Below are 12794 nucleotides of genomic sequence, written 5' to 3' on the forward strand. Positions count from 1 at the left end.
CGGCGGCGGCTGCCGCCGCCGCCGCCGCCGCGACTGCTGTCTCAGCCGCGTCCGCCCTTGCTTTATTCCTCTTGAGCGCCGTCATGAGCTCGTCTAGTTGGTCTGGCAGCACGAGGCTGGTGGGGTAGAAGCGGTACTCGGAGGGCAGTTTCGTCGCCATCCGGGCGAGGTGGCGGGAGAGCGCGGCCTTGCGACAGATCTCCATCATGCCGGGAAAATGGTTGAGGCGCTGGAAGGGAAGAAGTCGCTGAACTCGATCCGAGGAAACCTACAGCGTGTATATGTATGTATGTATGTATGTATGTATGTATGTATGTCACCTCAAGAGCTACGCAACGAGTCAATCACCTCAAAACCCCTTTCCCCCCCTACCCCCTACCCCCCCGCCAGCCGCCGGGGATCTCACCGACAGATCGCTCCAAAAGAGATCCCACATCTCCGACTGCGATGAGGAAGCAGCGGCAGCAGATAGAACTCCACAATTATTTTAAATAGATAGATAGATAGATAGGTAACCGATCCCATACCATCGGAAAGTTTCTGGCCGGCTCAGAAACCCTCCCTATAACCAAGCCCCCTCTCCTCTTCGTTCAATCACAGTAAGACGTAACACAAAAATGGTACGACTCGCTCGTCTAAGGGCCGTCGTCATCGATTTGTGTCACAACACCGCCCGGGGGGGGGTCATCCGTTATCTTGTTATCTTTTAACAGTTTTCTGTTTTCCTTTCCCCCCTCGCTTCCCCCCTCTTCCCCCCCACGACCGCGGCCGCCGCCACACCGCCAATGCACAGGGCGCTGGGCACAAGGCCCAAGGAAGGAGCGAAGGGGGTGGGGCACGGTCCTCTTCCGTCCCCGTCCCGTCCCGACCTTACCCCTCCCCCCTAAAACCCCTCCCCCCTAAAACCCCGGCCTTTACGTTCCCTTCCTTCCCCTCAGGCTAGGCTCAGGCGGCCCCCGTCTCCCTTCCTCCTGCCTTCTCCCCCCCCTGGCTCCCCCTGGTTCTCCAGCCGCCGTACCTCCTCCTCCACCACCTCATATCCCACCACCACCGCCGCCTCCCGCATCAGGCGGTATTTGCAAGAGCACAGATTCACCACCAGGACATCGCGGTACTCCCTGAGCGGGGTTTAGGGGTTTAGGAGGGGGTTTAGGAGGGGGGTTTAGGGGTAGGGGGTTTTGGAGGGGGGTTTAGGAGTAGGGGGTTTAGGAGGGGGGTTTAGGGGTAGGGGGGTTTAAGGAGGGGGTTTTGGAGGGGAGGAGTTGTGCGGAGGAGCGGAAGAGGAGCGTGGTGGTGTGGTATTGATGAAAGGGGGGGTGGGGGGGTCTGCGAGGATTGGGGAGACACGGGGGTAGGGGGGTGGCAGTAAAACACAAGAAAAGGTTGAGGGAACACATGGCGGGAGGGTTTAAGGTGGTGAAGTGAGAGTTTGAAAAGGGGGGGATGTTGTGTCGCGCCTCATGGGGGAAGGAGCTAGGAAAGGTGCACGGCCTTCAAAGGAGGACGCAGCTGGCAGACGGGTGTGGCAGATGGTAAGGGTGCGGGTGATAGCAATACAGCACCAAAAGTGCTTAAGTGATTCGTTTAAGGAGCGGAGGCGCATAATTTTCAGGGGGACCATTCCACAGATGGGTATTCGGGAGAGTCCTTGATATCACCAATGCTGGCATAAATGTAAGGCAGCTTTTACCTGACTATTTGCATCGCCATGCACGGGATAGGTTTCCGCATAAACTAGGAAAAGGACGCAGGCCTAGCCATGGGACCACTTGCATCTTTGAGGAATGTCACAACCTGGCCCCTAAACAATTTTCAATTAAGATTAGAATCCATTTCTACATAATCATGCAATCCTCACCTTGTCTTCTTGCCGCCGCTCATGGCAAATAATTCGACGCCACGACCGAAGTCCTTTGACTGAGCTCCTCACGCTTAACATAAGTATAATGATTGCTTCATTTATAATATAAAAAACACTATTCGAAGAGTGGCGCCCAGCTTACCAACGGTGCGATTCTAAACGACATATGATCTCCTATACAAAGAAAATCTAGAGCAGTAGGCATTGATTCATCATAGTACCTGGATTTTAATTATGCACTTTCGATGTACTCGCAATCATGTAGTCAACGAAAGGCATTAAAGTACGGCTTTCAACGGGTTTGCAACGAAATTGCCATTCGCCTCACAAAGTTGGTGATAGGCTTTGCTGATAGGAGGTTGTGTGCTAGCCAAAGTAGGGCTGCTAAAGACGTATGGAATGAACCAGATTCTTACGATTGTGGCCCACAACTAACCACGCCTCAACACTACCCACAGCTGCTGGGCCATACCACGCGGTCGACCTTCTATTGCTTGGATATCAGTCAATTATGTTGTGAAAAAGTATGACTCCATCTCCCTTGGGGTATCGGGGTGCGGTCCGCACAGTGTGCTCAGCTGTCCATCTTTCCAACCATGGGGCCGCATGCTCGCTTACAATTCGTGGGCGTAGCTCTGATTGCGTTACTTCATTGATCCTGAGTGCATATATACCGCGGGGTGCGAGTTGCGAGCGTGGCGTTCGCAGCAATCCTCTGCGGTCGGCGTGTATAGCCGAAGCCACGTCCAGCCAGACCGTGAAGCTTGATAATGTACAAGCTGTCAGCCCTGGGATGGATGCTCGCCGGCCTAAGTCTCTATTGGCGGCACAAGATGATGTTCGAGCACTTCGGGCCAGGCTGAATACTGGATCAGGAGACGATGTATCTGCAGAGCAATGCAGCGAAGCAATCAAAGGTAAGAATACCCAATTTGTGGATGAGTTTGTGATAGCGGGTGTGGTAGTCTTTCGGTTGTGGACGTTCGGCCGCCGGACCATTTTTGCCTACAATCCCGTCGCACACTTCCTATTTGCACATAACAACACCCAATTTCCTCGTCACCGGTCACCAAGTCGCGCATCATACGGTTCGGCTTGCTCGACTTTGACCAAGCCATTCTTTGCCTCAAAAGTTTGCCACGTGGTTGCTGTAATTCACCTTGCATGGCGTCCTTGAAATCCTCGCTCTGCAGCGCTGTCCGCATTTGGCGAGCGGTGGAGCGACATCAGGCAGGCTTACAGCGATTTCCGTGCGGCAGGCGTTCGCATACGCGCGGACACCTATCGCGTGCTCGTAGCCGCGGCTATAGAGGTAAGCGCTCACCTTCACACAGCTTCTTCCAACTTGCTACTCCTTCGACGACAGCGGTTCTACTTAACCCCATCGACAACCCCCTCGAGAGCGCATCATGCACACGTCCCACCGCGTCGGAATGGCCTTTCTTCCCAGCACCCCGCAAGTCTTCCTTCCCGCCCAAACATCAACATGTCCACCGACATGGAAATTTAAACCCCAACTGCATATGCGCGCGCGCACACACACACACATGTACAGATCCACACACGACCTCGCTCAAATCCCCGAGTCCCCGCGCTCCCCTGAACGCGCCCGTGCCTCACCCCGCTCTTCCCCCTGGGTCCCTAAGTCACCCCCGACCCCCGTCCCTGGTCCAAACCCCCGTCCCCGGTCACTCCGACACGAACGCCAGTTCCGACGTGGTGCAGGGATCGCACACGTGCAAAGGACTGTCACCGTGCTCGTCCACCTGATGTTTCCGTACATGTACATGCCGTACATGGGCTTTCCTCCTCCGTCCTCACTGCTAGTGTGGTTGTGTTCTTTTGCTTTTGGCATCTTACTCTACGGCGCCTTCCATGACCTTCCCGTCCCTGCTCCCCCCTCCACACACACACACACACTGATCCCCTCCCTCCCTCCCTCCCACCTTTTCCCCCCGGTCCCCCCGTTCAAGCAGGCCAGGCAGGGTATGGATGTCGTGGAGCTCGTGTCGCATGAGGAGGAGCTGTACGGCCCGCCGCCGCTCCCCGTGTACTGCAGCCTTATCAGCCGGCTGCTGAAGCACCCCGGGCGAGGTACGCCGTGCCGTCAGGCGGCGTATGCGCTGTGGCAGAAGCTGCGAGCGTCGGGCTACAAACTGGACGCGCCAGCCTACAGAACTGGTGGGTTAGGTTGCGGCTCTCTCTTTTTCGCCTGCTGGTGCTGCTACTAGTGGTGGCGCTACTAGTGCTGCTGGTGGTGCTGGTGGTGGTGGTGCTACAAGTGCTGCTGCTACAAGTGGCGCTGTTACTAGTGCTTCTCTCCGTCTCTCTTCCGCCTGCTGTGCGTGTGTCATCACCGTCATCAGGTTGCCTCATGCTGCTGCTGTTGTTGTTGTTGTTGAAGGGGGATCGGAGGTGACCGAACCGCGGTCGTGGGTCGGTCGGGGCGCACTTCACCGTATCGCACTCCTCAACAAGACATCCGACGACCATCTGTCTGTCTGTCTGTTTCTTACCTGCCCTTACCACTTGGTTACCTGCCTGTCTGGTTGCTTACGCGGTGTGCGTGTGTATGTGTATGCGTGCGTGTGTATGTTTGTGTGTATTCAGGAATGAACCTTTGCGTCGAGCTGGGCAAGCTGTCGGAGGCGCGGCAGCTGATGGACGCCATGCGGGCCGCGGGTCACCGACCCGGCTGGGGCTCCTACCACATCCTCATGAAGTACCATGCGAGGCGGGGGGAGATGGACGCGGCCAGACGGCTGTTCACGCAGCTACGAGCGTACCGAGGCGGCGATCGGCCTCTAGGTGGGGGTGTTTTAGGGTTTGGTTTCGGGGCTTCTTCTGGGCCTTGCGTTCCGGGAAGTGAAATGATGACCTGGTTGTGGACCTCTTTCGCTTTCGCTTTCTTAGCCATTGCCATTTAGTTAGTTGGTAGACCCTTTCTGCGCTCGCTCTCGTATTTCTCCGCATTCACCCCATCCCCTCGCTACCTTCTGCTGTCCATCTGGACGATCATCCACCGCATATGTCAGATCGGGCGGCGGGTGGAGGGTGGAGGGTTTGGTTTCGGAGGGGTTGGGGAGAGGGGGGAGAGAGACGGGCTTTGGGGATTAGGGAGGTAAAGGTGGGTGTTGAGGAGGAGGAGGGGAATGTGATGTGGGTCGGGATCTGGATTTGAATCTGGATCTGGGTTCGGGTTGGTGTGACCCATGGGTTGGTCTGTGGAACTCATCTGGGAGATGGAGGTCCTGGTGTGTGTGTATGTCGGTGCAGCACGTGCTGGCTATTTCTTCACCCTTGGGACCTGGGTCGGATCCAGTCCTCTGGATTTGAATCTTAGGGTTTATATATGTATGCTGAAAATCTGCTTGAATTTCCTAAGCACAAACACACTCTCACATACACATTTTCACATATAAAAACATATATACATACCTCCCGGCGCTTTGTCCCATTTCTCTCCTTTTTCCTTTCCTTCGTGGTGGATTATTAATCAGAAATCTCGGCGTACAACATCCTGCTGGACGGTTTTGTACGGCTGGGAGATGTCACCATGGCACGTGCCGTACTGGATAAGGCCCGTCGGGAAGGTACGGCACCCGATGCGTACACGTACAGCTCTTATGCATCTGGGCTGGCGGCGGCGGGGCGGCTCGAGGAGGCGGAGGCCTTGCTGGGGGAGATGGCGGCGGAGGGACTGCCGCCGAATCCCGTGGTGTACGGCGCCGTACTGGATGGCTGTTCGCGGCTGAGCGTGAGTATTATAACGGCATCGGCGGCGGGGCGCGGAGTGTGTCCGGCATTTGCACCGTCATCCGCACTAATTAGCAAAATCAACTTAACTTTTTTAAGGATGATTTTTGGTTGGATGTTCGCGCTCTAAAGCACCTGGTCGTGTGTTCAAATCGCGGCCATGGTTTCGCACGGGTGCCAAATTAGGCAACTAATAGCCAATCGCGATGCCGTATCGAACGGAGCTGGCCGATTTCATTTCAAGGCCAGCACCGCGGGGTTCACATCGCGATACACATAATGAGAAACAAAAACAATGTCCTCTTTTACATTTAAGGAGTTCATGCAATAACAAGAATGGTAAGAAAGATTTAGCGGATTTAACTGAAATGCGGTGTGTTTTGTTCGTTTGGCAGTTGTCGGTTGGCGAGTTCTCTCATGTAGCAGTTGTCTGTGTCTGTTTCTAGCAAGCAACCGAAATTGACGCAGTTTTGGGAGGTAATCTTCCTCGTTCTGAAGGCGCGCTCTTAAAGCACCTGGCTGAGGATACTTAAGTCGCGGCTACGGTTTCGCACGGGCGCCAAATCAGGCAACTAACGGCACGGCGGCGCTTCGAAAGGATCTGTGGCTCAAAAACGACACCAAGTGCCTGCGTCCGCCGTGCGACATATCCGCATACTGCACATACCCTTGGTCTTGGCCTTGGGCCCTTGGCTCGTATGGGTAGAGTTCTACAGGCATGGGGTCACGCAACCCCAACCACGTATTACACACACACACACGCGCGCGCACACACACACATACACACGTGCACATACATACACACACTCAACACCCTCCGTGCTCGAAGTCAAGATGGTTTAGCGCCCGGCAGGGAAACATTTGTCAATGTGGCGTTTTTTTTGGAAAGTTTTGTTTGAAGATTGTTGCAGTTCTACAAACTTCCTAAAAGAGAACCAATGATAACCACCAGAAGGCGGCAGCACTGGGGACAAATACTGGCGTCGTGTACGCATGTGTGACTTCTAAGTAAAAAAGAAAACCAACTTTTCTCCCTTTTCAATCGTGTGTGGTTCCCCTTCCCCCCCCCCCCGCAGGACTGGAACAGGGCAGAGCGTTTGTTAGCCAAGATGCGAGCGGACGGTCTACGTCCTAGTGTCGTACACTACAATATGCTCATTAGAGGCCGGAGTTACGGCTCCGGGATACGTTCGTCGTCGCCTTCGCAACAGCCGACGACTTCGGCGGCTACAGCCGATGGCGACGGGGCCGCCGCCGCCGCCACCGCTGGAAGCTACCGCGGCAGCAGCAGCAGTAGTAGCAGCAACAGTGGTAGCGACCGTGGTTTCGTCGAAGCACTTTTGGTGGAGATGCGGGCCTCCGGATTGCGCCCTGATGCTGTTACGTACGGCACGCTGATTGACGCTGCCGTACGCAGCGGCAGCGTCAGTAGCGCGTTGGAGGTGTTGTCGGCGATGCGTGTGGACGGTGTACAGCCCGACGGGGCCATCTTTACGAGTCTTATGAAGCTTTTTCGGACGCAGGGCCACCAGGCGAAGGTATTATGGGGTCGCTATCCTGGGAAGAATGTGGGGTGGGTGTAGTGAGGGTGGGTCCTCCCTTCTGCACGGCCACCGCGGTGTGCGCACGTATGTATATCACCATCACCAAAACCATCACCATCACCAAAAAAACTCAAGTCGAACTGAGCTTATTACACCGGTTCAGAGCTCAATAACACGCGGCATGCATGCGGGCCAGTTAAAAAGGTACAAAAAAACACAGGGCGTGTCCCTTTCCCCTGTCGGCCCCCCCGCTTTCTCTCCACCTCCCCCCCCGCCCCCGCCCCCCGCCCCCTATTTTGCGGCGCTGTGTAGGCGTTGGAGGTGTTCCAGCAGCTGTCCAGCAGCCGGTCGTCCTCGGTGGACTTGTGGGCTCTGAGCTGCCTGGTCAAGGTGTTTGCTGGCGAGGGCAACATGGGGGAGGCGGAGGCGGCGCAGCGGCGAGCGAACCAGATGGCGGCGGAGCAGGGCTTGCCGCCCCCCGTGGAGGCGGCTTATGCGCTGTTGCAGGTGGGGGGCAGGGGGTGTGTGCAGGTGGGGGGCAGGGTGGGGGACGGGGTGGGGTGTAGGGTGTGTGTGCAGGGGGTGTGCAGGGGGGCCCCGGGGTGGGGTGCAGGTGGAGAATGGGGGTCTGCGTGAGCTTCAAAAACACACAAGATACCAACCCCCTAATTCCTTGGCCGCAGCTTCACACGTTCGTGGTTCGTCTTTCCCCCCCCCCCCGCAACAACAACAACAACAACAAAAACCAATCTTACCGCGACGGTCAATCATCTCTGAATCTCTGGCGCAATGGAGCTCTCTCAGGAAGTTGCGGACGTCATTAACAGCTGCTGCTCCCCTCGTTACCCCCCTCCACATCCATTGCCGTGTCTGAAACTCAAGTCTCCTCACACCCTCCTTCCCGCCTTCCCTCCTTCCCGCCTTCCCTTCTTCCCGCCTTCCCTTCTTCCCGATTCCCGCCTTCCCTTCTTCCCTTCTTCCCGCCTTCCCTTCTTCCCGCCTTCCCGCCTTCCCTCCTTCCCGCCTTCATTCCTGCTTTCCTGCCCTCCTGCATGTCGTACTCCAACACACAGGCGTACGGCCAGCAGGGGCAGCTGGGTCCGGCGTTGCTGTCCTTCCGGCGCTTCCTGGCGGCCGGCGGCCAGCCGCACCGGAAGATGTGCGAGCTGGCGTACCGCCTGTGTCTGAAGCACTTTGACTTCAGCTCTGCAGCGCAGGTACTCCGCGCCATGAGGCTGATGCGGGGACTGGAGCTTCGTGATGCACTGTACCGGCAGCAATGGGAGGAGGCGCAGCGGCGGATGCAGGCGCGGCGACAACAAGCCGGCAACAGCAATGGCAATGGCAATAGGATGATTAGCAGCAGTAGCAGTAGCAGTAGCGGTAGCGGTGACGGTAGCCCTGGCGGCGGCGGCGGCGGCTGTCGGGCGACGGATGTGAGCGGCGAGGGTTCGGAAGCTGTCGCGGAGAAATGGAAATGGTGGTTTGGATTACCTAATAATTATTACGGAACCGATTGGAAATGAGCTCTCTCAGAAGCTGCCTTTTCGCCCTCCTTTCCCCCCCCCCCACCGCAGCAGCTTCAATCGTGTGTGGTTCGTCTTTCCCCCTCTCCCCCCCCCCGGCCCCCCAAGAAAACGTGTCGACGCGTGATTCGGGATGTACGGCATGATGCATCGATCGCTGTGTCCTTTTTTATAGTGTGGTAGTGGAAGTTGCCTTCCTTAGTGTCGTACCTCCGGCGGGCGGCCCCCCCCCTCGCCAGCATCGTACCGTCCCCACCCGCTGCAGCTGCAGCAGCTGCAGCTCGGGAAAGGCGCTCTATCGGGAAAGCGCGACGAGGCACTAACTTCCTCCCAAGGCCGTCGGTGCCGTTTTTGTTCCCTTCCGTTTGGTGTGAGGAAAGGAAGAGTGTTTTTTTGGGGGAAATGAGCCCGTATGTATGTATGTGTGAACTTCTAGTTTTTTCTGGAGGTGTCTTGTTGGGGAGAGAAGAGCACAAAGAGAGAGAGGCGCAGAGGTAGGTGTAGGTGTAGGTGTAGGTGTAGGTGTAGGTGTAGGTGTAGGTGTAGGTGTAAGCTAAGTCGAGGTGACGAGAGAAAAGGACAGAGAGAGAGAGAGAGCGAAAGAGAGAGAGAGAGCGAAAGAGAGAGAGAGAGCGAAAGAGAGAGAGAGAGCGACAGCAGAGCAGGGTGAGAGCTGCGGAACCCCCCCTGGTAGGTGGCGTCGTCGTACTCGAGACGAGGTGGCCGATTAGCAATCGCGGGGCAGAATGAAGAAGAGGGTGGTTCTGACGGCGGTGGTGTGCAGATGACCCGCGAGAAAGAGGAGATCAGGAGGAGGAGGAGGAGGAGGGGGGGGTGATGATCAGTGGGAGGCTGACCAGGTGAGGGGATTAGCTTCTTCGTGTCGCGTTCTGTTCCTTCTCCGTCCCCTTTTTTTTCGTCTTATTAGGGGATGTCTAGGCTCGGCTCGGCTCGATTTTTTTATATTTTTGAAAACGTCGGAAGAGGGTTCTTTTCCCTTGGTAGCTGAGAACAATAACATCTTTTTTTCGCAGTTTTTCAAGCACCACCGGAAAAGGCGAATTTTGCGTTCTTTTTATGATGCATTGAAGTCTGCAGCAGATCTGTTGCAGTCGCAGATGTGAATCACGCGGGCGCCGTGCTGCCGTGTATATCTCGCACTTCTACTGTGTGGTGCCACATTTTCTCATCGGATCGTTATAGCAGCGCATAAAGCTTTCTTCATAATTTTCCACCACCTGCATCAGCACCAGCTCGCACCAGCTCGCACCGCCGCCGCCGCTGTCGCCATCATATCTCCATCTTTATCCTGGCAGAACTCCGGAATGTTTTCCTTCTGTGCGAGGGACTTGGGGTCCCCCTCCCTAGGAAGCAGGTTGTGTCGTGGTAGCTTTATCGAACGGACGTACTTCGGTGGGGTCGCATAGATGATGATGATGGTGGTGGTGTGTGTGGGGGGGGGGGCGCCCCGCCAATGGCCATTAGGGCACAGGGTCGACGGTTGGTCAACGGGTAGTTTGGGTATTTCTGTCGGATCTGTGTGTTGTGTGTATGTGTTGTGTGTGTATATGTGGAGGGGTTGAAAAGAGGTAGTAGGAAGTGGCGGCAAAGGTAGTGGGGAGGAAGGGTAGCTGCAGCGGCTTTTGGGTGAGGAGAAGGTCAGGTGCGGGCGTACACAGAGGGGTGGGTGGGTTGGCGGGCAGTAGTCGGGGAGCTGAACTGCAGGGTGGGGCTTGGCGCGTGTTTTTCTTTTTGCCGCGAGACAAGGAGGGGGGGCATCTTTGGTGTGCGGTCTCGCTCATTTGTGGTTGTGTTATGTCGATTATTCCTCCCGATGTTATAGGAATGTTCATCATGCAAAGGTGCGTTGTGCATGGCTGCTGGTTGCAGGCTGTGCAGCGCAGGCTAGGCCAGGCCAGGTCAGAGAAATGCAGGTCGATTTGCGTGTTGCGACGCAAAGTGATGTTAGACTTCAGACCATATTTCAGGAACTTCCTTGTTATTTTTTGGGGGAGGGAAGAGAAGATGTTAAGTGCGGGGATCGCACAGGTTCAGGGGACCTCCAGCTTAACCGCAGGCCGCAGCGCTTTATGTACATGTGGACCATTCCACAGTTTTAGCTTCGGGCGAGCTCGCGCTTCTGCATCAGACGCCGATTCTGCTTAGAATTGAGCGTGAGGTTGCAACTTGCGAGTGACCTTCGCGGGCGTGAAAGTCGTTCAGTCTTCGTGGCCTTGGCCATTACGAAGCATGCGTTCATGCATGGCTGCATAGAGGAGCTTTAAGTTTTGCATATGACGTATGCCGCTTCGTACATTGCGCAGCCAGTATGCGGGTAGAACCCTGTAATTCCAATGGTTTATTACGAAATTGAGTACAATTTATTAAAGGAATTTCCTGATGCCCTCATGTTCGGTGACGATGATACTTTCCTTTCTTTGAATCATCTACGGGCACTCTGAAGAAGCGCCGCCGTTCGGTTTCTGTGCAAGGTGTCAGCTCATATTTTGCATCAACTATTGCTGCTTTAGGATTTGAAAGAGAAAACTAACGATAGGTATGTTCCTAAGGGTTTTATTCGTTGACCATGGCCATAGCAGACAATAATACATACTCAGGCATTAGTAGTATTGCAGGTTTCCTTATGCTGGATTAACCTGCATTTCCTGAGTTACTTTCCTACCCGACTCGCATTGATCCCACCATACTTCAGTCCTGGGACAATTATTAGGGAACGGAGCCTTATTTCCGTATAATCTTATTGCCATAAGATAAGGTAGAAGTTTAAAAGATTTTTTCACGCTTGCTCGTCATCTCTTCCGCTACGCGTACAAATGTGGAGGCTATAGTGTGACTGCGCAAAGGTCAACTTGTCGATACGGGACGCACAACCAGCTTCCTTTGTAATGCTGATATCATCTTCTTTGCGTGGACACATTCGGCGCAAAAGTGGGGCATCTGCCTTCTCAAGGTCACGAAGACGACAATACTGCTGCTAGCAACCACTCTCCATCCTCTCACATCTCGCGGGACAGCCGGACCATAACGTCTGAAGTCTTCACTCTGCGCTCGCGATGGACGCACCGGGGATGGTCACTGCTGTAGTGATAGCACGGCCGGCGACGAACCCGCAACATCACACGGCGCCGTCGCAACTCCAACGTGACAGCAGCAACAGGAGCATCGGCGACGGCCGTCTCTCACCCGCGGCCGCCGTGCTGCCCCTATCTGCTGCCACGTCCTTCGCGGAATCAGAAGAGGATCAACTCCGAAGACTAGAGGAGGACATTCTGGAGGCAGCGGCAGCGGCAGCAGCCTCTGTTGTCAGCGGCGGCGGCGGCGGCGGCGGCGGCGGTGCCGTCAGGTCCGCTGCAGCTGCGCTCCTGCGCCGTGGCCGCCACGACCGCCGCTGGCAGCAGCGCATCTTGGCTGTAGCAGCTTTCAAGACGGAAGGCATGCGGCGGCGGCTCCTGGAGGAGGACATCCTTTCCGTGGCCGCCAGCGTTTGCAGCGAAGCTGGCAGTGGCAGCGCATCTGGTTACTACAGCCTTGACGAGGCGCCACAGCAGCATCAGGGGCATGCTCGCCGCCTGACGCAATTCTCCTCCGACGGGCCGGGGGGGGCCCATGGCGGTGTCGGCTGCGGCCGCTGGAGCGGCCCCGCCTCCGCCCCCGCCCGTAATCGGGGCGTCTTCACCGCAGAGGACGAGGACGTCATGAACCTGATCATGGAACAATCGCCGTCGCCGTCGCTGGTACCGTCGCCCTCGCAGGAGGCTGCTGCTTTTTAAACACACGAAGGGGTGGCTATCTCGTCGGCGGCTATCTGGGCAACGACCACCTCCTCCTCCTCCTCCTTCTTCTCCTCCTCCTGCTTCCCGGGTAGAGCTGGTCGCGCAGACCAGGGGCCTGCTTGTCAGCTACGGGCCGCGCGCTACTGCTGTACTGCTATAGTGCTATAGTGCTATAGTTTGGGGTTTTGCGTGCACGGCTCGTGTTGACCGCACGGCTCGTGTTGTCGCTCATGCTATGTTTTACGTCATATGCAGCTATCTGCGAGGTCAGGAAAACAGGGCAGCAGGGCCGTGAAGCGGCAGGACAAGGTAG

The 12794-nt window shown here is 56.1% G+C and overlaps 3 protein-coding genes across 3 annotated transcripts in view; 2 read left to right on the plus strand and 1 right to left on the minus strand.

Moving 5' to 3' along the window:
* The window catches only part of ttlF (uncharacterized protein), a gene marked incomplete at both ends in the record, with an annotated part of 2091 nt that extends 1646 nt beyond the window's left edge, over positions 1-445 (minus strand). Inside the window, 2 exons of the mRNA XM_002958129.1 lie at positions 35-268; positions 407-445. Of these exons, the coding sequence (XP_002958175.1) occupies positions 35-268; positions 407-445 (273 nt within the window). The remainder of the gene's footprint in view (positions 1-34; positions 269-406) is intronic.
* A 2209-nt stretch (positions 446-2654) lies between these two features.
* Positions 2655-8597, plus strand: VOLCADRAFT_119885 (uncharacterized protein; the record flags this gene model as incomplete). Its single annotated transcript, XM_002958109.1, has 9 exons — positions 2655-2778; positions 3055-3173; positions 3838-4042; positions 4472-4669; positions 5362-5618; positions 6694-6805; positions 6851-7155; positions 7474-7668; positions 8235-8597. Coding segments are annotated over 9 exons (1878 nt in total), but the record flags the coding sequence as incomplete, so codon positions are not given.
* Positions 8598-10502: 1905 nt separating this feature from the next.
* Positions 10503-12478, plus strand: VOLCADRAFT_99379 (uncharacterized protein; the record flags this gene model as incomplete). The annotated part of the gene is made up of 2 exons (XM_002958110.1): positions 10503-10549; positions 11857-12478. 2 exons carry the CDS (start codon positions 10503-10505, stop codon positions 12476-12478), a joined length of 669 nt encoding a protein of 222 aa, XP_002958156.1.
* Positions 12479-12794: the final 316 nt, after the last annotated feature.

The sequence above is a fragment of the Volvox carteri genome (genome assembly GCF_000143455.1).
Source record: "Volvox carteri f. nagariensis unplaced genomic scaffold VOLCAscaffold_86, whole genome shotgun sequence".
Classification (NCBI taxonomy): Eukaryota; Viridiplantae; Chlorophyta; class Chlorophyceae; order Chlamydomonadales; family Volvocaceae; genus Volvox; species Volvox carteri.